Source organism: Capricornis sumatraensis, chromosome 11 (assembly GCF_032405125.1).
Source record: "Capricornis sumatraensis isolate serow.1 chromosome 11, serow.2, whole genome shotgun sequence".
Lineage (NCBI taxonomy): Eukaryota > Metazoa > Chordata > Mammalia > Artiodactyla > Bovidae > Capricornis > Capricornis sumatraensis.
Window position 1 is genome coordinate 35,504,575 of NC_091079.1, and position 23,408 is coordinate 35,527,982.

Genomic DNA, 23,408 nt, shown 5'->3' on the forward strand with positions numbered 1-23,408 from the left:
AGCATCAAAGAGGAAAACTAATCATATGGAATAATACACCAATGGTATAAAAGGTAAATTTGGGTTGGTATTCTAGAATGCAAGGACAAGCAAGTAAATATTTTACACGAGATAATCATTTAAATGAGGAGGCCAAGTTAAAAAAATATATCAGTGTTGTTCATGAAGAAACAAGACTTCAGTAGAAGCAGTAATCAAACATAGAATTAAAAGAAACTTCCCTGGTGGTCCAGGGATGAATGGAGGATGGATGAATGGATGGATGATAGGATAGACAGCTGGATGGACCCTTAGTTAATTAGACCCTTTGCTGTTATTCAGTCGCTCAGTCTTGTCCGACTCTTTGCAACCCCGTGGTTGCAGTCTTCCCTGTCCTTCACCATGTCCCAGAGCTCGCTCAAACTCATGTCCATTGAGTCCGTGATGCCCTCCAAGCACCTTGTCCTCTGTTGTCGCCTTCTCCTACTTTGTTCAATTCACATTTCCCCTGGGGATTCTAATCACTCCTGCTTTTAAAGGACTAAAATTTACCCTCCCAACAGACCTTCCTCTGTAGGTCATCCGCCTTCTGTACCACAGCTGCAAATTGCCAAACTTCAGGAGTCTTGGATTCCAATCCAGGCTCTGCCTGGGACAGGCTCTGTGCTTTGTCACTTGGCCAAGAAGGTTTGGGTGGGTAAACTAAGCCTCGGTGGCCTAGAAAGAATGATGCTCCTGCCTAAATTCCTATCTCCCCATCAGGGAGCACCCGCCCTAGGAAACAGAAACACCAAGGCAGTGTATTATTTTTTGTGACTCACAGTGCTAAAATGGGAGAGTAAGAATGTATCTTTGATCATACTGTTTCTCTATTCCTGATTTGATTTAGAGCCCAGAAAGCTGACCTGTGGCATAAATGATATATGAGGTCAGACTTGAGTTTGTGGGGAGAAGTGGGACCAGACAGCCGAGTTATATACCAACAATCCCCTAGCAGTCTTGACGTCATCTCTGTCGGCCCTTTCTCCCCCTTGCCCTCCCCAGGGGAAAGAAAGTATAAAATATTTCCTGGCAGTGGGACAGGATGGAGGAAGAGTTGGGAATGCAGTCATTTGCACTACTGGCCTAGTAAAAGTAGCTGGGCTTGTAGCTCTCAGAGGATGGTTGTCATGGCAACTCTAGAATCAAGAAGCAGGGTGCCTTTCAGCCACTGCAGCACAAAGTCCACGTTCAGCTTTCCACAAGCTGGCCAAAAAAACATACCCAGTCAGATAGGTGCAGAGGCTGATGGCCAGGCACTCACAGACACAGAAAAGTTTAAAAACCACATTGCAAGAGGCAAGTTCCTTCTTACAGTTTTGGATGATCCAGATCACCGAAACCTCGTTTGTCTGCTTCTCACTTTTCTCCAGCACCTGCAGAGTGAGGAAGCTGGACATACTGCGATGTCAACAGAGGACAGTCTTCCAGGTATCGAGGAGCTGTCCCTAGGCCTTCAAGTGTACATATGTCCCTCCTTGAAACACAGGTCCTGGAAACTGCCCCGGCCGCGGTTCCCTGCTTAGTGTCAGGGTAACACCTTCCTTGTCTTGAAGGGCATGTTAGGAGGACTTGCCACGTGTGGCAGAGCATATTTTGTGACTCCCTTGCCTGTAGTTGTCAGACCTGACCCAGCAGCACTGCGCTTCCACGAGAATCCAGGCCCAGCTTTGGACAGGAAACAAGCAGAGACCTCCTGAGTCCAAGTGATAGCGATGCAAAACTCCACGGGGAAGCGGAAAGCTTTCTGAACTTATTTCAATGGGCAAAATAATAAAGAGTACCAGCTGGCAGCTTGACCAGTGTGGAGGCCAGAGCCTCAGCTTCAGGCCAGAGATGTGCAGAAGCTCCGACAAGCCCCCTTTGCTGAGGCTCAGGTCCTGGCAGTCCCTTCAGTGGTCTGTTTGAGGGCACAAACCACAGGGTGAGCTGAGAGAGGCAGGATTCTGAAGTTACCCTCCCATACCTTCTTGGCCAAGAGACAAAGCCAAAGAGGCTACGTGACTGGTCTAAAAACATACAGTCTGACCCTGGCAGAGCCTGGATTGGAATCCAGGACTCCTGAAAGCTGACTCGATAATAGGGAACGTGGCACTTGCTCAGGGCAAAGGAAACAGCCACAGTGAGGGAGACTAAATTAGATGCTGAAAACTGAGTACAGAAAATATTGGGATCTCATGAGGTTATTTTCAAAGTAATAGAATAATACTAGCCACAATTTCCTGTGAACCTACACTGTGCCAGGCACTTTGCTAGAGGCTTCACACACATTATTTCTCTGTGATCAAGTCATCCCCATTTAACAGATGGAGACATTGAGGCTGGAAGTGTAGTTACCAAAGAAGAAGGGGAGGGGCAAATTAGGGGTATGGCATAAAGAGATCCAAACTGCTCTGTATCAGATAGGTGAGCAACAAGGACATACTGTACTGCACAAGGAATTGTAGCAAGTATCTTATAGTAACTTTAAGTGGAGTACAATCTGTAAAAATACTGAATCACTATGCGGTAAATTAATATGATATCATAAACTAATTGTACTTCAGTTAAGAATAAGCTACCTGCCCAAGACCACATAGATGCCGAGACGAGATGGAAGGTTCTCCTGAGTCTTCATGCCTTTGAAACGTGATTCTTGACTCCTTATGACACTGATTTTCGTCACAAGGAGAGGCAAGGAGCTAATGTGCTCATTTATCTTAAGTTCCCATATGTTCAGACCCTAAACTAAGACATCTCCCAGAAAGGTCAGGAAATAAAGTTAAGACAAAGACCATAAGATTATTGGACACAAATCGATTCATAAGTTGAAATTAGCCAATTGGGGTTACACAGGGGTGGGGGCAGCAGATACACATTTGGGGTTGGGTTTAGTGTTATACGTGTATGCCTGCTAGGAGGTAAACACCAAGACTGTGTTTGTGTCTTTTTCAAATGTTTAATGCGGAATTCTCCTCATAGGCTTCCCCAGTGGCTCAGCAGTAAAAGAATCCACCCCCAATGCAGGAAACGTGGGTTTGATACCTGGGTGGGGAAGATCTTCTGGAGGAGGGTATGGCAACCTATTCCAGTATTCTTGCCTAGAGAATTCCATGGCCAGAGGAGCCTGGGGGGCTACAGTCCATGGGGTGCCAAAGAGCTGGACATAACTAAAGTGACTAAGCAAAAGCAATTTTCCTCATAGGCAGGCCAACAGAAGGGGGCTTGTTTTTTCTAAAACTTTAGAATCCAAAAGATTTATTAAAGTTGGTCAGACAATGACGCTGCACACCAGGGCTTGTCTGAACACATGACAGGGCTGGATCCCAGAAGGTCTAATTAGTTGGAGAACGTAGGGGACACTCCAGGATTCCTACCAATGGATGGCACCATGTTAGTTCACGCCCAGAAATCCCTACCTATTGCCCTCACACCAAATCTTGGCTTGCCCACTGTCTGGAAGAGAAATAATACAGGAGCCTCAGAGCAATAAGGAGATTATTGTTTTCCTTGTGCTGAGTGCAAGGCCAAAGACGAAAGCACTAGGTCTGGAGTTGGGAAGACGTCACAGTTCAGTTCCCAAACTTGAACTTAACTCTTGCTCTGTGGTATGAAGCATTCATTTTCCTTTTCCCTTCACCATGTTATTGAATTTGATTAAAACGAGGCACATCCAGGACTGCTCCAGAGCACTGTTTACATTGTGTTCTAATGGGCATGTGCCAAGCTGTGCATGCCCGTGTTCAGTTGCTCAGTCGATTCTGAGACCCTTTGGACTGAAGCCCACCAGGCTCCTCAGTCCATGGGGTTTTTCAGGCAAGAATACTGAGTGAGTTGCCATTTCCTCTTCCAGGGGCTCTTCCCAACCCAGGGATTGAACTTGCATCTCTTGTGTCTCCTGCAATGCAGGCGAATTCTTTACTCACTGAGCCATCAGGGAAGCCTTGAACACGGCAGCCCGGCTAAACCTATATGGCAAAGAGGGGCCATGAAGGGCACCCAGCAGAACTTGCTCTGTCTCCCCAGTCTCCCCTTTGTTATACTCAATTCAGGAACTATATATAATTCAGCCACAGTGAGCCAGGCACTGTGCTAGACACTGCAGATGGAGAAACAATTAAGATAAGGTTCTTGCTGTCCAGACACTTCCATTCTAACAAAAGGGACACAGACAGGCAAACATAATTGCAAGGAGGGTGTGAGGCATGTACTGTTGGAAGTGTGTAGAGGGCATGGAAACAGCACAGAGGAGGACCGGGTACTCAGAGGGTCAAGGAAGACTTTTGGAGATGCTGATGTACAAACAAGGTTTTGAAGGATGAATAGGAGTTCAGAAGTGAAAATGGAAAGGAGGGCAAAGGGAAGAGCATGTGCAAAGGCCCAGAAGCACAAATAGAAGGACCTCAGGCCCTTAAAATTTGGTTACTCATTCATATATCCCCAGCATAGCTCAGAAGAGCAAATGTGCCCAGTCACTCAGTTATGTTCCATTCTTTGCAACCCCATGGACTGTAGGCTCCTCTGTCCATAGAATTTTTCAGGCAAGAGTACTAGAACTGGTTGCCATTTCCTCTTCCAGGGAATCTTACTGATCCAGGGATCGCACCCATCTCTCTTGCATCTCCTGCATTGGCAGGCAGTTTCTTCATTGGCAGAAGTGCAAAAAGAGCCACCAGCTCTGACAGCTGCTCTCTCCAGCCCCCTGCTTCTACCTCCCAGGGTCTCTGACTGTGCTTGGCTCAGATCTTCTTCTCCTAATTCTGACCTCTAGGCACCTGTCCCCAGTGACCTGTGATGGATACGCTTTCCTGATCTTGATTTTCTAGACTCTTCTGGGCATTCTCGACTCTGTGATGTGCAGGTATGTGAGACAACCCCCCGCCACCATGCTCTGTGGTGTCCTTAAAGGCAACCCAGCCCAGCTTCCCCAACAGGGACAAGACACCTACAAGGATCTGCAAGTTGTCTGAGGGAACCAGAGTGAAAAACATAAGTGGGACAGGAAAGTGGCAGGAGATGCTTCTGGAGGAGGGCAGGAGGCCAACCTGATTCCTGCTAAAGAGTCTGGACTTCATCCTGCAGACAGGGCGGTGGGAGCCATTGAAGGGCATTATGCTGAGGGATGGGAAGATTCTGATTTGGCTTCTTGGGGGTGACTGTGGTGGTGACAGGGTGGATGTACTGGAGGGAGAGACAAGGAGCGAGGGTTGGGAGCAACTGTTGCAATAATCCCGGCAAGACTTGAGAAGGAGAGAAAGCCAGGCTTCCCTGCTATCATTCACTGCCGGTACCCTCAATCAGGACCTCCCTGGATGCAGAGGCAAGATAGATTCAGGGTCCCTTTAACTCACCCTGGCAGCTCTACAGCCCTCTAGCATGGCTCTAATTCTTATATTTGGAGATTGCATCCTACTCCATCACCATCAGCATTCTCCTTCTCTTCTTCCTCCCCCTCCTCTTTCTTCTCCTCCTTTCATCCTCACTCACTCACTCAATCTCTCTCTCTCTCCTGCCCACACTCTGCTCCTGGAGCAACACAGTTTCCTCCTTCCTCTAGCTCAAGCCTCTCTGATGGGAAAAATTGGAAAAACAAAACAGAAAAGCAAGCCTGAACTTTTTTTTTTTTCTTAATGAACTGAAGAACAGTCAGCAGGGCTCTGGTGAGAAGCAGGTGTGACCCACAAGAGTACTGCCCCGGCCACTTTAAAACAGAAGCCCCTGTGATAAGGAGGATCCACAATGCTTTGGTCTTCCCCAAGTCTGGAAACCCTGGGGGTGCTCCACAAATATCTAAAACAATTTTCATCACAGAGACCATCACCTTGGAGCTTGGAGGAGGAACTCACAGCCCTTCTCCAACAATCCTGCCCGCAGATAGTAGGAAATAGAGACCAACTGAGCAATGCCCTTGGGCCCCCGTGTTCTGGCTTCCCTGTGACCATTTGCCACCTTAAACTCACCCAGAACTATCTTCAGTGACTTTTCCCAGGTCACAGCAACCTGTTTACAGACATCTAGAATTCCCAGGCACTTTTAGGACAAGGGACTCAGGATGTGTCCAAGTGGGCAGCAAAGTCTTGTCTAAGAGAAGCTGTTCCTCCAAATCTATTTCTGCCCATGTAAACATTTGCCAAGGAAACAAGGCATGTGGGCATGCGCTGGCCCCACAGGCCCTCGGGTTGCTGCAAAAGGCAAATGGAAAGTCACATGTCATAACAGTGGAAAGTACATACGCAACTATTCTTAGCCCTGGAATGTATACACGGTCTCTCTGCCCAGCAGTTCTTTCACAAAGCTCTAGAAAACTGTGAAAGCGCCTTCAGCATAAACAAATCCAGAATTCTCCCAGGACAAATTATTTGCCAGCTTAAGGAAAGGCCTGGTTTTATGGTTTCACTTGGAGCCAGAGGTGGAAAGTCTCCGGAGGGACCAGCCGCGGCAGGTATCGATGGTTTTCACTGCAGGAAAACGAGGTAAATAGCTCTAATGTTTAATTCTTCTGCAGGTGAACGGGTGGCCAGATGTCATCCAATAAACCCTGCCCAGGGTACCGTCGGTCTCTGCTTTCTATTTATCTCATTTTAAAAACAAAAGCCACAAGACTCCGTGAGGTCATGTTTAAAAATAAAAACAAAACATTGCAAAGATCCATTTCCATCCCTCATTTCTGTCTCGATACCAGAGGCCACGCCCCCAGCATGACATCCGTGGGGAATGACTAACACCCGGAAAGATGTTTGGATGAGTTTACTAAATGAGAGATATGCTGAGAATCCGGAGAAAAGTTCACAGACTTATGCTTCAAATGCACAGACTGTCATTTTGCTTCAAGCTAACGTTTTAGCCCCTGTAACCACTTACCACCTTCAACTCTCCCAACTTACCCAACCACCTGCTCTCTCTTTTAAATTTTTTTCTTTTCTTTTCTTTTTTCAGATTGTCTGCAGATGCTATTTCTCTGTTACCTCTGAGAATAATCATAACCAAATAGAGAGATTTTCGCTGAGGCCCGTACATTAGGTGGTCCCATTTTCCAGTCTTCACTAAGGAGTATTCTTGGTGGTACCCACAAAGAACTTAGTGAATGGACAGATAGATGTGCTCTAAGTCTCAGAGCCGCCACAGCTTAACCCTCCAGGACGACCTCCTTCTTGGGACTTCTCCCCGTCTTTACAGGATGGACATGGAGTCATCAGAGGGACTCCTCTTCAAAGACCATGACTTCTCCTCTGACTTGCTGAGGCAGCTCAACGACTTGAGGCAAAATCGGATCCTGACCGACGTGAGCATCTGCGCCGGGGCCCGGGAGGTCCCCTGCCACCGCAACGTGCTGGCCTCCAGCAGTCCCTACTTCAGGGCCATGTTCTGCAGCAACTTCCGGGAGAGCCGAGAGGCCAAGGTCCAGCTGAAAGGCATCGATGCCTCGACTCTGGAGCGAATCGTCCTGTATGTGTACACGGGCGAGGCGCACATCACTGTGGAAAGTGTCCTGCCCCTGATGGAGGCCGCGTCCATGCTGCAGTACCCCAAGCTGCTCGAGGCCTGCTCCTCCTTCCTCCAGAGCCAGTTGAGCCCCAGCAACTGCCTGGGCATGACTAGACTCTCTGAAATCTTCAGCTGTGAGACCCTCCGGAAGAAAGCCAGGGAGGTGGCCCTGACGTATTTCCCAGAGGTGGCCGCATCGGCTGACCTGAAGGAGCTCTGTGCCTTGGAACTGAGAGACTACCTGGGGGACGATGGGCTGTGTGGGGAGGAGGAGAAGGTGTTTGAGGCCCTCATGGTTTGGATCAAGCATGACCTCCAGACCCGGAAGCGATACGTGCAGGAACTGTTCAAGCAGGTCAGGCTGCAGTACGTCCACCCGGCCTTCTTCCACCACTTCATTGCCAACGACACCCTCCTCCAGTCCTCGCCCCCCTGCCAGACCATCCTGGAGACCGCCAAGAGGCAGGTGTTTTCTCTGTACAGCACCGCTAGTTCCGCGGGCCTCCAACCTCTGTGGCATGTCCCACCAAGAAACTCTTACCAAGACTTCCTCATCCTCTTGGGTGGAAGGAAGGACAACCAGCAGACCACCAGGGACGTCCTGCTGTACGATGGACAGACTGGCCGGTGGCAGAGCCTTGCCAAACTCCCGGCCCGCCTGTACAAGGCCTCAGCCGTCTCCTTGCACCGCAGCATCTACGTGCTTGGGGGCATGGCTGTGGGGAAGAGTGTGCCCAGTGCCAAGGTCTACGTCTTCTCCCTGAAACTCAATCAGTGGAGGTCAGGGCAGCCCATGCTGGCGGCCCGCTACTCCCACAGAAGCGCTGCCCACAAGAACTTCATCTTCTCCATCGGGGGGATTGGCGAGGGGCACGAGGTCATGGGCTCCATGGAGAGATATGACAGTGTCGGCAACATCTGGGAGAGGATGGCCAGCATGCCAGTGGGGGTCCTCCACCCTGCGGTTGCTGTGAAAGACCAGAGACTCTACCTTTTTGGGGGAGAAGACATCATGCAGAATCCTGTGCGCCTTATCCAGGTAAACAGTACTTCCCACCATACAAGTGCACACACACACACACGTATGCATACATGTATCCAGGTAAATGGTCCTTCCCACCATGCCTGCACACACCTACACCTACACACACACGTATACATGTATGCATGTATGTATCCAGGTAAATGGTCCTTCCTGCCATACCTGCACACACACACACACACACACACACACATACATGTATGTATGCATGCATGTATCCAGGTAAATGGTTCTTCCCACTATGTCTACACACACCTACAAACAAGCACATGCATGCACATACACATGTACAAATGCATACATGACACATATGATCACACACATGTGTGCACCACACGCACACACATGTATACATGTGTGCATGCGCAAACACATGTATACATACACAAATACATGAATACACATATACACACATACCTATGCACATATATGCGTGTTATACATGCTTGTTAGTTGCAAGGGAAGGATAAAGGAGGAAGGGAGGGAGGAAGGAAGGAAGTTAAATTTCAGCAAGATCTTATCCATTTATGAATTCTTTTGTGTAGGGTCAATACATACAAAGGTACATCAGATACCTCTAAAGGATCTAGCTGCTACTGCTACTGCTGCTAAGTCACTTCAGTCGTGTCTGACTCTGTGTGACCCCATAGACGGCAGCCCACCAGGCTCCCCCATCCCTGGGATTCTCCAGGCAAGAACACTGGAGTGGGCTGCCATTTCCTTCTCCAATGTATGAAAGTGAAAAGTGAAAGTGAAGTCGCTCAGTTGTGTCCGACTCTTGGCGACCCCATGGACTGCAGCCTACCAGGCTCCTCTGTCCATGGGATTTTCCAGGCAAGAGTACTGGAGTGGGGTGCCATTGCCTTCTCCAAAGGATCTAGCTAGAATACATCAGATGTCAGATAGTGAAGTTCTACAGGGCTTCCCATGTGGCTTGGTGATAAAGAACCTGCCTGCCAAGAAGGAGACATGAGTTCAATCCCTGGGTCAGAAAGATCCCCTGGAGTAGGAAATGGCAACCCACTCCAGTATTTTTGCCTGGAGAATTCCATGGACTGAGAAGCTACAGTCCACGGGGTCAAAGAGTTGAACACGACTGAGTAACCGAACAACAACAGAATAGAAATATTCCAGATGCTTCTAACCCAAATCAGTAAGGCCTTAAAAGAAGATTCCCAAGCCCTGGTCCATAGTCTGTTACCAAAAGACCAGGAGCCAGACCTCAGATCTGCTGAATCAAAATCTGAATCTCCACGTGTGGGATCCTGATATTCACTGTTATTAAAGTTTACAGGAGATTCTAAGGCACAGCCAGGTTGTGGAACCCCTGCCTTAAATGATAGGTAGATGCCAATTTCACTTACAAGTTCCCTGAGAAGTGTGATTAATAAAGATCAAAATGTCAGAATATTGGGTGTTTTCCAACTTTATGCACATTCTAATCTCTGTAGTTCACCTTTAATAAAAAGCCTCTCCTTATTTTATTTTTTTACTTTTTGGTCACGCATGTGGCATGTGGGATCTTGGTTCTCCAACTGGGACTTGAACCCAAGCCCCCTGCATTGGAAGCACAGCGTCCCAACCACTGGACCATCAGGGAAGTCCCTCTCCTAAAGATGATCAAGGAGGCCCCTGAGATCGGCTCTGTTCACTTAGAGGAATTACACTGGGTGCCCTGGGGATACGGACAGGAGCTGTAAATCCCACTTACTCTCCAGGAGCTTAGGAGAGAACTGAGATTCAAATGCTGAATAGAGGGGTGCTCTAAAGGAGAAGGCAATGGCAACCCACTCCAGTACTCTTGCCTGGAAAATCCCATGGATGGAGGAGCCTGGTAGGCTGCAGTCCACGGGGTCACACAGAGTCAGACACAACTGAAGCGACTTAGCAGCAGTAGCAGCAGTAGCAGCAGCAGCTAAGGGGTCCCCTAAACCAGTCTGGAGGGAATCTAGGAGGGTGTGAGGATGCAGAGGCCTTTGGCGAGAACTCTGTGAGGTTGGTTTAAGTGGACTTTAGCAGAGAGGCAAGAGAAGAGAGAAGGAGGTGAGGATGGAGGGTAAAAGAGGAAGAACACATGGTGGACACAGGACTCACATGGACTGAGATGGGCAGGCAGCTTCTCTGAGCAGATGAGTCTGCCATCAGGAGGAGGAGTCAGACTCTTCTCCTGAGGGAGGGGTGGTGTTCCTGGGTAAGGGGATAGCTGGCAGAAGGCCCTAAAGCAGAAAGGTGTGCAGCACAACCCCTGGAGGAACCAAAAGCTTGACAAGATGGTTGTAACACAGAGGAAGGGGCAGAAAGGCTGTGCACCAAGGCGGAGCTGGGGGTGGTCAGTCCCCCTGTAATCTCCGTCAGCCCCCTTCCCAGGTCATACTGAGCAACTCCCTCTACCCAGATTGCTGCCCCTGAGCCCTTCCTGCAGAAATTCTAGAACATTTTGGGGGATGAGTGTTTATGTTGATGAGGCTGGTCTGGCTTTCCAGGCCTTGTCAAGGAACTGGGGTTCAATCCTGAGAGTAGCAGGGCAGGTGAAGTAGCTGAATTCGCATTTTTAGAATTTCCTTTGGATGCTTCATGGGTTTCCCTGGTGGCTCAGTTGGTAAAGAATCCGCCTGCAATGTGGGAGATCTGGGTTTGATCCCTGGGTTGGGAAGATCCCCTGGAGAAGGGAAAGGCTACCAACTCCAGTATTCTGGCCTGGAGAATTCCATGGACTGTATAGTCCATGGAGTTGCAAAGAGTCGGGCACGACTGAGAGACTTTCACTTCACTTGGATGCTTCATGGAGAAGGAACTGGAGGAGGCCTGAGAAGACAAAGGAAGGAGAACTGGCAGACCTTTCTAGAGGTCCAGGCAAGGTCCAGGATGATGGCAGCTTGGACTAAGTTGGTGCCAGTGATGACACAGAAAAGTGATCATTTCTATTCAATCCTTTCCTTGTTTTTCTCTTCCCATCACTTCTCCAGCCCATATTTCCCACTCCTCCCTGACCATCTAGGCAGACTCTAAGCCTGTTCAGATTTCACTTGTGTACTTGAGCCAAGAGAGACATGTTCTGCGCCCCTCCAAACTCTGGCCACACCACTCAGATTTATAATAAAGTGCTTCTGTGAACAGCTAGAGCCCCTCCTATTTAAAAAAAAAAAACAAACACTATTTTTCAAAATTAAGTCAACAAATATGTTGATGATGTTCACATTACAAAATTGTTATCAATTATTAAGAATAAATGCAAAGCTCAAAAGACTTTATAAGCTACTTCATCCAGAAATGCACAAGACAATCAAACAAGAATCTTAAAAAGCTGAAAACCAAAACCCAAAACGCTAACATGTGAGTGATCCTTTCACCCTGCAGTCCAGAGAAGGGGAAAATGGGAAAAGTATCAGTTTGGAAGCTCTTCTTATTTACTTAGAATTTAGCTTTGTCATGGAAATTGTACTCATTCAGATATATAGTTCAGGATGAATGCTTGGGTTACCAAGCCTCCATCAAGAAGGGGAAGGTTGGGTTTTCAGATACAGGGACAAAGACTTCTTCATCAGATGGTTTACCTGCATGCAAGCGTTCTTTTAAAGGACTAAACTGCCGTGGCGGGGCTGGGGCGGGGAGTGGGGGGCGTTACTGTGCAAATTGTGTATGTAGATAAACCTTCTAACTGGCCTTCTTTCCGCTTCTACTGCTGGAGGGCATTAGGCAAACCCTCTACCGGAACAAAGTATCACTTCCTCCAGGGTCACAAACCATCCTCTGTTGTCCTTGCCTCAGCCTCTCTGAGGGTATCATGAGAATTGTGAGCAAATGTTTAATCTATTTTTGAAACCATCCTCAAAACTGATAAAAAAAAAAAAGAGCAAACCAGGAGCCAGTTACTCAAGTAAACTGCAATCAGTGTTTGCTTTCCTCCAAGGATCTCATTTTTCAGAGTGTCACCTGCATATTTGCAGATGGTTTAAAACACAAGGCTTGCCAGCCATTGTGGTTGAACCTGTCTCTAGCTGTGGCCTCTTCTTTGCTTCACCAACTTTGAGAACTGACAGAGACTTCAAGAGAGCTTCAGTCTTGAAAGCCTCCATCAAGAAGAGCCACACAGGAGAAAAGGAAACCCTCCTGCACTGTTGGGGCAGCCACTACAGAGAACAGGATGGCGGAGGCAGTGGCGGTGGTGGTTTCGTTGCCAAGTCAAGTCCAAGTCTTGCGACCCCGTGGGTTGCCATTTGCTTCTCCATGGGATCTTTCTGACCCAGAGATCAAACGCATATCTCCTGCACTGCTGGCAGATTCTTTACTGATGTGCCACCAAGGATTCCCATGGAGAACAGTATGGAAGTTCCCTAAAAAACGGAAATAGTGTCATCATACAATCCTGCAATCCCACTTGTGGATATATATCTGGAGAAAATCATAATTCAGAAAGATACATGACTCCAATACTCATTGCAGCACTATTTGCAATAGTCAAGACATGGAAGCAACCCAAATGTTCATCAACAAAATGTGGTACATATATACAATGGAATATTACTCAGCCATAAAAAAGAATGGAATAATGCCATTTGTGTAGCATGGATGGACCTAGAGGTTATCATACTAAGTGAAGTAAGTCAGACAGAGAAAGACAATCATATAATATCACTTATATGGGGAATCTTTTAAAAAAGAGAGAGATACAAATGAACATATTTACAATACAAAAACATAGAAAACAAACTTACGGTTACCAAAGGAGAAAGCTGGGGTTGCAGGCAAATAAATTAGGAGATTGGGATTAACATATATACACTGCTGCTGCTAAGTCACTTCAGTCGTGTCCGACTGTGTGACCCCATAGACGGCAGCCCACCAGGCTCCCCCGTCCCTGGGATTCTCCAGGCAAGAACACTGGAGTGGGTTGCCATTTCCTTCTCCAATGCACGAGAGTGAAAAGTAGAGTGAAGTTGTTCAGTCGTGTCCGACTCTTAGCGACCCCATGGACTGTAGCCCACCAGGCTCCTCCATCCATGGGATTTTCCAGGCAAGAGTACCAACAATACCTGAAACTAACACAATATTGTAAATCAGCTATACTTCGATTTTTAAAAACCTACAAAAAGGACTTCTCTGGTGGTCCAGTGACTCTGAGCTTCCACTGCAGGGGGCATGTGTTCAAGCCATGGTTGAGGAACTAAGATCCAGTATGCTTTGCATGGTGAGGCCCAAAATAAAAACAGTTACCAAATATCTTTAAACACTAAGGATTCTTTACCAGCTGAGCTACCAGGGAAGCTCGACTAAGCACCAGATATCTTTAAACACTACTAATACTGTAATAAATGCAAATTAGAGTAGTACACGGTTTTTAAAAATCTTTTAAAAAGAAAAGAAAAGCCATACCTCCATGGCCCCAAGCAGAGCCATGAGTGTGGTGAATAAAAGCATGGACTCTGGGCTCTTCCACTCAGTCCAGCTGTGTGACCTTGGGCATGTTACTTAACCTCTCTCAGCCTCAATGGTCTAATCTGAAAAATGGAGGGAAGTAGTGGTATCCACGTCATAGGATGGTTGTGAAGATCAATTTGCTGAAATGATAAAATATAAGGCCTTTAATATCAAAAAACAGAGACATTACTTTGCGAACAAAGGTCCGTCTACTCAAGGCTATGGTTTTTCCAGTAGTCATGTATGGATGTGAGAGTTGGACCATAAAGAAAGCTGAGCACCGAAGAATTGATGCTTTTGAACTGTGGTGTTGGGGAAGACTCTTGAGAGTCCCTTGGACTGCAAGGAGATCCAACCAGTCCATCCTAAAGGAAATCAGTCATGAATATTCATTGGAAGGACTGATGTTGAAGCTGAAACTCCAATACTTTGGCCACCTGATGCAAAGAACAGACTCATTTGAAAAGACCCTGATGCTGGGAAAGATTGAGGGTAGGAGGAGAAGGAGAAGGAGATGGTTGGATGGCATCACTGACTCGATGGATATGAGTTTGGGTAAAATCCAGCAGTAGGTGATGGACAGGGAGGCCTGGCATGCTGCAGTCCAGGGGATTGCAAAGAGTCAGACAAGACTGAGCAACTGAACTGAACCGAATATGGCGGCAATTATAATTCACACAGAAAGAATTTTCTGTGAAGAATATTGGAAAGTTTTTGTTCCTGCTTTTCTTACATGAAGTCCATCCCATATCTCTCATGAACTAACTTACATTTGATATTTAAACTTTAAACTGAGGGATTTAATAGGAGCACATGTCTGGGAAGTCTTCCCCAGTGGCTCAGCAGTAAAGAGTCCGCCTGCGATGCAGAAGACCGAGGAGACATGGGCTTGATCCCTGGGTCGGGAAGACCCCCTGGAGGAGGAAGTGGCAACCCATTCCAGTATTCTTGCCTGGAGAATCCCATGGACAGAGGAGCCTGGCAGGCTACAGTCCACAGGGTCACAAAGAGTCAGATACGACTGAAGCGACCAAGCACGCACACACACGTCTGAGAATCGTGATTTGCTGCTCTATTTCAGACCAAGGCCAAGAAATCCTGCCCCCATCTCTTTCCTCTTTCTTCCTTTTCTCATGCTTCCTTTTTTTTTTTTTTTCTCTATAATTCTAATGACTTTCAGGCATGACCTGTTCAAAAGCCTTCCCCGTTTAGACCCAAATTTATTCTTGGCCCTAAGACCCTCTCAGATAGACTGGAACATGTTGAAATCTAAACATGAGCCAGAAATAAAAATGATTCAAAGATCATTGGTTTTATGCAAGTCCAAGTTGCTCCATTTCTCATTGAAAAGAAAGAAATGTTCCAAGCAAGGTAAGCAAACACATACTATCAACTCAAATGCATAACTCTCAGTCCATTCCACAGAAGCACAGCCACTGATCTCATGGACCACATAAAGACCAATTTCTGATAACAGTTTCTTCATTCTGTTATATATTTTGTTTATTGATGGTAAGATACCTATATTTTCAGAACCGGAGAAAAAATGCAAAGAAAGAGAAATCACTGCTCTTCTACCCTCTTAACTACTACTTCTACTTCTTAAAAAAATATATCACTGTAAAATGCAGTGCCGTGATTTTATTTCTCCCTCAGGTTTATCACATTTCCAGAAACACATGGTTCAAAATGGAGACGAGAATGATCAAGAATGTGTGCGCCCCTGCCGTGGTGCTTGGGGAGAGGATTGTCATCGTGGGAGGTAAGTTTGAATGGAGGATCATGAGGCCAGACTTGAAAACCTGGCATCTTTCCTGGGTAAAAGGGTCGCTGATAGACAGGTGTTGTCCTATAAGACAGCCTTTTTAAAAGCACATAACTGAACCACTTTGCTGTACACCTGGAAGTAACACAACATTGTAAGTCAACTATACCCCCGAATATAAAATAAAAATTAGATTAAAAAATAAGGAAATAAAATAAAAGCACCCATCCAGCTAGGGGAGTGTGGATGACTTGACAAAGCTATTTTCTCATCCAGAAGTCTCTCCCTGTCTTTATCTGTAAAAAAGGAATGACATAATGTAATACCTATTTTACAGAGTTGTGATCATAAAATGTGCTCACCTGTCTAAACCATTTAGCACTATCCCAGATCCAGGGCAAAAACTGAAAAAAAAAACAATGCTATTGTAAATAGGACTAGCTGCTAAGGGATAATTTCTCTGCAATTGCAGGATGTTACAGTTAAGAGGGCTGGTTGGGGTTGGGGGGACAGATAGACCTGGGTTCAAACCCTGACTCTACCACTAATTGTCTGTATGCTCTTAGACATGTTTTTAATCTCTTTGTGCTTACGTTTGCTGATCTGTAAAATGGAGGTCCTAAAAGCACCCACTAGATAAGCCTGTTGTGGGGACCCATTTTATGAGTTCCCAAAGCTCCTTCTTAGAATTGTTAAGGCTCTGGAATGAGCATATGTGAAAGATGAAAAAGCTAATGAAGCTGAAAGGCCCCTGGAATCTCTGTTCTCAATTTAAGAATGACATGTGTGCTGCCTTCACTCTGAGTTAAGATGCAGAGACTTGGGACTTTCCTGGCATCCAGTGGTTAAGACCCCACACTTTCACTGCAGAGGGCACAAGCTCAATCCCTGGTTGGGGAACTAAAATCTCACATACCACGCAGCATGACTAAAAATAAAATTTTTTAAAAAAGATGCAGAGACTCAAGTCAGATAGATCCAGGTCCAGACCCCAGCTTAATGAAATATTCCATGCTTTAGTTCAAAGTACAGCCTCAGTGTTAGGTGATGGTGGAGATCAGACAGATCCCTGGACCGCCCACCTCCAGTCCCAACTAAGCATCGCTGACCTTCTCGATATGCCATTTGGTTTTCAGGTTACACGAGGAGGATCCTTGCTTATGACCCTCAGTCCAACAAATTTGTCAAATGCGCGGACATGAAAGACCGGAGGATGCACCATGGGGCCACGGTGATGGGAAACAAGCTCTACGTGACGGGCGGGCGGCGGCTGACTACGGACTGTAGCATCGAGGACTCGGCCTCCTTCGACTGCTACGACCCCGAGACGGACACCTGGACGTCCCAGGGCCAGCTGCCTCACAAGCTCTTTGACCACGCCTGCCTCACCCTCCAGTGCATTCCCCATCACTCCACCATCCCCTGAGTTCCGTGAGAAACTGAGAAGTCATCTGTCCTAGTCAAGATGCTCTGGTTACAAGAGCCAGAGCCCAGCTCCAGAAAGCTTAACCCTAGACGGGTGCAGGGGGAGCTGACAGGAGGGAAAGTTCCAGAGCCTGGAGGCCTGGGACCAAGCACACTGCTGGCAGAACTCTGTCTTTCACTCTATTTCTGTCTCTCTGTGTCTATTCTCGCACTCTCTCTCTCTCTCTGTCTCTCTCTGCCTCCCTCCTTCTCTACCTCATCTGTAGGCTTCTTTATACACACAGTGTGGGAACAATAGCAATTGATAAATCCAGACCCACACTCTCTAGCTTCAGAAAAGAACTTTACCATTATCCATATAATAACTGCTCCCCCAGAACGACGATGATTAGCCCTTTTTGAATTCCAAGCCTCCCTCTTGAGCCAATCGCCATTTCCAGTGACTGTGTTACTATAGTTGGCTTGTCCTGGATTGTGTCTCTACAGGCCAAGGTGGGCTTAACAGTTGCTGCTGACAACCTATCTAAACTGCACATAATGGATAGAAGTAGTTTCCCAGTGCAAGAAATAAACGCTGAGCTCACAAGACCACATCTTTCCACAACATCCTGGAAATTCAGAATGAGAGGGCAAAGACACCCAGCAGGGTCCCTGGAAGTTCTTCTTCCAGGGGGCCTCAGGAACAACAGGCCTTGACTGTGTTTCTCTGTGGGCTTCCCAGGTGGTTCAGAGGTAAAACATCCACCTGCCAATGCAGGAGACCTGGGTTCGATCCCTGGGTCGGGAAGATCCCCTGGAGGAGAAAATGGCAACCTGCTCCAGTATTCTTGCCTGGAGAATCCCATCGACAGAGGAGCCTGGCATGCTATAGTCCATGGGGTCACAAAGAGTCAGACACAACTGAAGTGACTAAGCACATCCACACACTATTCCTCTGCATTCTAGGATGTAGTGCATCGGAATGCCAGAAGAGTATATGAAACTTGGTATCTAGTATTTGCTGAACTATCTGCACCACCACACACACACAAATAAATAAAGTGTGTTTCTGCTGCCAAGTGATGTTTTTCTCTGGCCTCTGGGGAGCTATAAACCTGCAGAATTTATCAAAATTTTCATTTTGATAAATGTTATAAGAATTGCTGTCCTAAGGAAAGCCAACAAATTCCTTCAGAGTTTACCGCAATCGTGGCCCTTCCAATGCCAGGGCTGGCCATTTCTCTATGGCCCTCTTTATCTCAAAGTGTCTCCACGCTGGCTCAGTACCACATGTGGGAATTAGCTGAAGCTGCTGGCACATTACAATCACCTGGGAAGAAGTCTGAAAATGGGGCCGAGCCTCACTGAGGATGCACAGATGGGGATTCTCAGAGGCAGGGTCAGAGCTCTGGGTTTTTTTGTTTTTGGTTGTTGTTTTCTTTGGCCTCACTACGTGGCTTGCAGGATCTTAGTTCCCCAACCAGAGACTGAACCCTTGCCCACCTCGGCAGTGAAAGTGTGGAGTCCTAACCACTAGACCACCAGGGAAGTCCCCAGAGAGCTGTACTTTTGAAAAGCGTCCCGGATGACTGTAATGTACGTGCACTGAGGTCCAGAAGCACCACCCTGCTCAGTCGCGGGCACTGAAGACCTGCACGTGCTGGTCCCAGTCCCATCCTGTCCTGCCAGCCCCGCCCCAGCCCAGTGGCGGAGGCCAAGTCCTGTCACCGCCAAGGGAAGTGTCCAGAATGGGTCTCGCTGCCCTGAGCCTGCATGCCGGTGCCCCCCAGCTGAAGCCTTTCTCCCCACCCGGCTCTCCAGGTCCGTGGTCCGGACTTTTCATTTCCTCCCAGTTTGTAGTTTTGCACTCCTTCTCCTGCTCTGCCCTGCTCCCCAGACCACTTTGCTGTTGTCCAGACACCCTCCCCAGACGGTCAGCACCTGAGCTCTTGGCTGGCCTTACTCCAGCTTTTTCTCTTTGAACCTCTCTGAGTAGGCTCTGTCTCACCTCTCCCCTGACCCTGTACCCATGAAGGCGACCAATGACTCCATAAGCCCACACAGGCAGCGCACTTTCCCTTCATGTCTGACTTGACTGGACAGCAGCATATGACACAGCAGACCCTCCCTCCATCTTGAAATACCTTCCTCTCTCGGCCTCTGGAACAACCCTTCTCTTCCTTCTCTTCCTTCTCCCTGCAGTTCGCTCTTGTCTCCTTGTTTTCCTGGAGACTACGCGGTGCTTTGCTAACCTCAGTGCTTAGCCCTGAGAACTTTTCTGGATCTACTCTCACTCCCTGGATAAAGAGCCTGCCTGCCAATGCAGGAGACATAAGAGACATGGGCTTGATTCCTGGGTCAGGAAGATCCCCTGGAGGAGGAAATGGCAACTCAATCCAGTATTCTTGCCTGGAGAATCCCATGGACAGAGGAGCTTGGCGGGCTACAGTCCATGGGCTCACAAAGAGTCAGACACGACTGAAGCAAGTTAGCACATCACTCCCTGGGTGCACCAGCTCACCCAGGGCCTGGCCGTCCACACTGCCCCACTGCTGCTGACTGGCAGCTTTCTCTGTCTCTAGACCCTATTGCCTGCCCTGCATCTCCATGTCAATATTAAGGACACACTTCAAACTAAATATGTTCAAGATCACCCTTTTCTCTCCAAGACGACCCCTCCATGGACTTCTCCATCCTTGGAGAGAACAATACCCTCTCCCAGTTTGTCGGGCCCAAAGCCTCAGACACTCCTCTTGGCTCTTTCTCTCACACCTCCTTCTGTTTGTTCCAAGACTATCCAGAGACCGACGGCGCCTCACCACCCACAGCTCGGCCTCTGGTCCTGGCCGTCACCTTGATTCCAGCTAAACCATCACCATTGTTTCCTCACTGGCCTCTCTGCTTCCACTTTGCCCCTGAACCTCTTCTCAACACAGCAGCCTGAGTGCCCTTCAGTTCAGTTCAGTTCAGTTCAGTCGCTCAGTCGTGTCCGACTCTTTGCGACCTCATGGACTGCAGCACACCAGGCTTCCCTGTCCGTCGCCAACTCCCAGAGTCTACTCACTCATATCCATTGAGTCGGTGATGCCATCCACCCATCTCATCCTCCGTCGTTCCCTTCTCCTGCCTACCATGTACCTGGAGTGACCTTTAGTACACACTAAAGTGAGACAGAATCGATCATTCCACTGTTCCCTGCAGAGCCTTCCCAGCTGTCTCAGGCCACCTGCAGGGACCTGCAATCTCACTCCCCCACCAGCCCTGGATACCTCTCTGCTCTCGTCTCCTGATCTCACCTCCCAATACGTCCCCCATTTCTTGTTAAGCCTCAGCCTCCAGCTCATACATTTCCAGCAGTTCTCTACTTTCTGTTTCCAAGCTTGCTGTGCCCTCCACCAGAAAATGCTTGCCCAGTTCATAACCATGTGCTTTGCACCCTGGAGTCTCTGCTGATGCCTCCATCTGATCCATCCTCATCTGGTCCTGTCGCCAGATGACAAACCTGAAATAGACCTCCAATACCTCCAGCCCCTCTGTCTCCATCACTGCTTCTCTGAGTGCAGCCATCCCCCGCCTCCTACCAGTCTCCTAATTGACTCACTGCTTCCATTCCTGTCCCTCTGATCATTCCTCAAATAACAGGCAGAATATTCTTTTAAAAATTCAGTTCTGATCATGTTACCTTCCTGTTCAAAATGATGTTAAGTCTTCCAGAGACCTTTGCAAGAATCTAGCCTTTATCTGGCTTCCAGGGCTTCTCTGACCCAGCCCCTGTCTTTCTCTCTGACTTCTTTTGCTTCCCCTGCTCCCTACAGTCATCTCTGCTTCAGTCATCCTTTCTTAGTCCCCCTCCTCTCTCGCCACAGGGCCTTTACACTTGTTCTTGCCCCTGCTTAATACACACCACCTCCCTCACCTCTTCGCCTAATGTAATTTCAATTTATACTTGACACTTCAGGTTTAAAAGTCATCGTATTGAGGAAATCTTCCATGCCCCCCACCACCCCGGCCGAGGTCAACTCTCCTATTAAATGACCCCCTTGGCTCTGATATGACCCCTCTGAAGCCCTCACCCTATCTGTGATAATTCGATCATCATCTTCCCCTCTATAGTCTTACATTTGTTCCATTTTCCTCTGCATTCCCAGAGCCAAGGCTGGCTGGGCTCAGTGTCAGCCACAAGGATTGCAGATCCTTGATAAACATGATGAGTGGATGAAAGAATTAGTAAGTGGACCCAGAGGCTGAATCAACATCATCTCTGGGATTTCCATCTCAAACTCAGAGCTAAGTATGCATAGGCACTACTTTAAGCTCCCCCAGGCCCTCTGCTAAGAGAACACTCTGTCCTTCCCGCTTTCCTTCTCCTTTCCCCCCTCCTAAATCAAGTTTGGTGACTCTGGGTGGCACAGCATACCTCAGTCAAGCCTGCAGGCTTTGTCCAGAGGGCCCTATTTGCCTGGAATTAGAAGGAGGCGTCTTGCCATCTATAAACTCCTTCTGTGGCCTCCAACAATCCTTCTGTCAGAGACTTGCTAATGCTTTGACTTTCTTTTCCCTTCGTCTCTATCCAATATTTAATAAGGTGCCAGAGTCTGTGGCTACTCAGAGCTGTCTAAGTCTCCCTGGGGCACAAAACTATGTAAATTGCCTGCTGGGATTTATAAAGAAAGATGTCCCAGAGCCAAACCCATTAGGACACACATCGCAGGCCAGCTCCGTGCGTCAGATCAGATGCCTCTGTGACAGGTGCATGCCACACACCTGGGCCTCCCGAGGTCAATCCCCACATCTGAACTGGGCTGCAAAATGACCCTCAGCACCCGAGGAATCCTTTCCAATCTGCTGACGATAAACTCAGACCAACACGAAAGAGAGAGAAGGTTTTGGCACAAAGTGTCCTCAGTCTTGCTGGTTGAGGGGAGAGTCACGGTCCAGAGCTGAGGTCAAAATATATTTAGCCAGGAGCAGTGAAACATTTTAAGTGGAAAAATGTCAACTAGGCTGACTAATCATCTCAACAGGCAACAAGGGGAGAGGGGGAAATGAAGCAGAGTGAGGAGTAAGCAAGAAAACATCAAACACCCTGTCCCCGCACACCAGGGAGCCGGAGCGGGACTAGCAGAGAAAACCGCACCGGAGGAAAGAAACTGCAGCGGGGAGTGGTAAGTGGGGCACAGGCGGGGCTGCCAGCTTCTGCACTGAGACACGCCCCCTCCTCCCCCCGCCGCAGCCCTGACTCCCAGCAGGCATCTTGTTAAGAAGGCCTGCTGTGCTGAGACCACCATCAGGCCCCACGCTGACCAGGAAATGACCAGCAGACACTACAAGAGCAGTCCCCTGGCAGAGCTACATGGCCCCAGTGAGAGACGGTTGCTGGCATCCTGGCCCCACCCCATGCAGACCCTTTCTGACTCTCGTCCCCATGAGCAGTGGTGACTCAGAAGGTGAACCCCGCCCTGGAGGGTCCAGTCTCCCCTCCAGATGGTCTCCCCCTTATAATCCTGCTTCATCCTCTTCTATATCCTGTCTGATGAGGGTTTCCCAGATGGCTCAGTAATAAAGAATCTGCTTGCCTGTGCAGGAGATGCAAGAGACGTGGGTTCGATCCCAGGGTGAGAGGGATCCTTGGAGGAGAAAATGGCAACCCACCCCAGTATTCCTGTCTGGAAAATTCCGTGGACAGAGGAGCCTGGTGGGCTACAGTCCATGGGGTCACACAGAGTCTGACATGACAGTGTGACTGAGCGTGAGCACATGCTCTGTCTGATGAAGGAGAGTAAGCCCCAGATAGCCACGTTTTAAAAACCAAATACCCCTGCCGCCTATAATAAAACTCTGTAATACCCTGACAAGGACGATAACTGGCTTAACTCAAACATGTTCTCAGTACGTCTGACACCACCCTCTCCACACAGCTCCAACACACCCCGTGCCTTTCCACAGGCTACTTCTTCTGCTCCAACGCCTCCCCCAGCCCTACCTACTAAACTCTTACTCAGCCTTCACCTCCTCCATGGAACCCTTTCCAACTTTTCTACCCACCTTCCCCTCTCTCTCCCTCCCTTCATTCCAGCTCTTTTCATACCATAGCACCATAGAGACCTGGAATGAAGCCAGAAGAGGTGCTCTTCGTGGAGGCAAAGACAGAGTCTCAGTGCCCTATAAACCCCTGGGCCAAGTTCAATCACTGCTTGGCACACAGATGATGCTGAAGTGCTTGTGGAATGAATGAGTGCCTGCACAAACGAACAGGCCCTGAACACCACTGAGGTGTTCTTGCTGCTGTAGGTGAGA

General features: G+C 48.1%; 1 protein-coding gene across 1 annotated transcript; it reads left to right on the plus strand.

The window, feature by feature from the left end:
• The first annotated feature begins 7,174 nt into the window (after positions 1-7,174).
• Positions 7,175-17,133, plus strand: KLHL38 (kelch like family member 38). Its single transcript, XM_068984145.1, has 3 exons — positions 7,175-8,521; positions 15,599-15,704; positions 16,844-17,133. The coding sequence occupies exons 1-3, from the start codon at positions 7,175-7,177 to the stop codon at positions 17,131-17,133; spliced, it is 1,743 nt and encodes a 580-aa protein (XP_068840246.1).
• The last annotated feature ends 6,275 nt before the right edge of the window (positions 17,134-23,408 follow it).

Excerpts from the sequence above, each read along its gene's own strand:
- KLHL38 (XM_068984145.1), top strand. The coding sequence starts at position 7,175 with ATGGACATGGAGTCATCAGAGGGACTCCTCTTCAAAGACCATGACTTC. Across the intron at positions 8,522-15,598 it reads ATCCTGTGCGCCTTATCCAG|GTTTATCACATTTCCAGAAA; the intron begins GTAAACAGTACT and ends TTTCTCCCTCAG. Across the intron at positions 15,705-16,843 it reads GAGGATTGTCATCGTGGGAG|GTTACACGAGGAGGATCCTT; the intron begins GTAAGTTTGAAT and ends TTTGGTTTTCAG.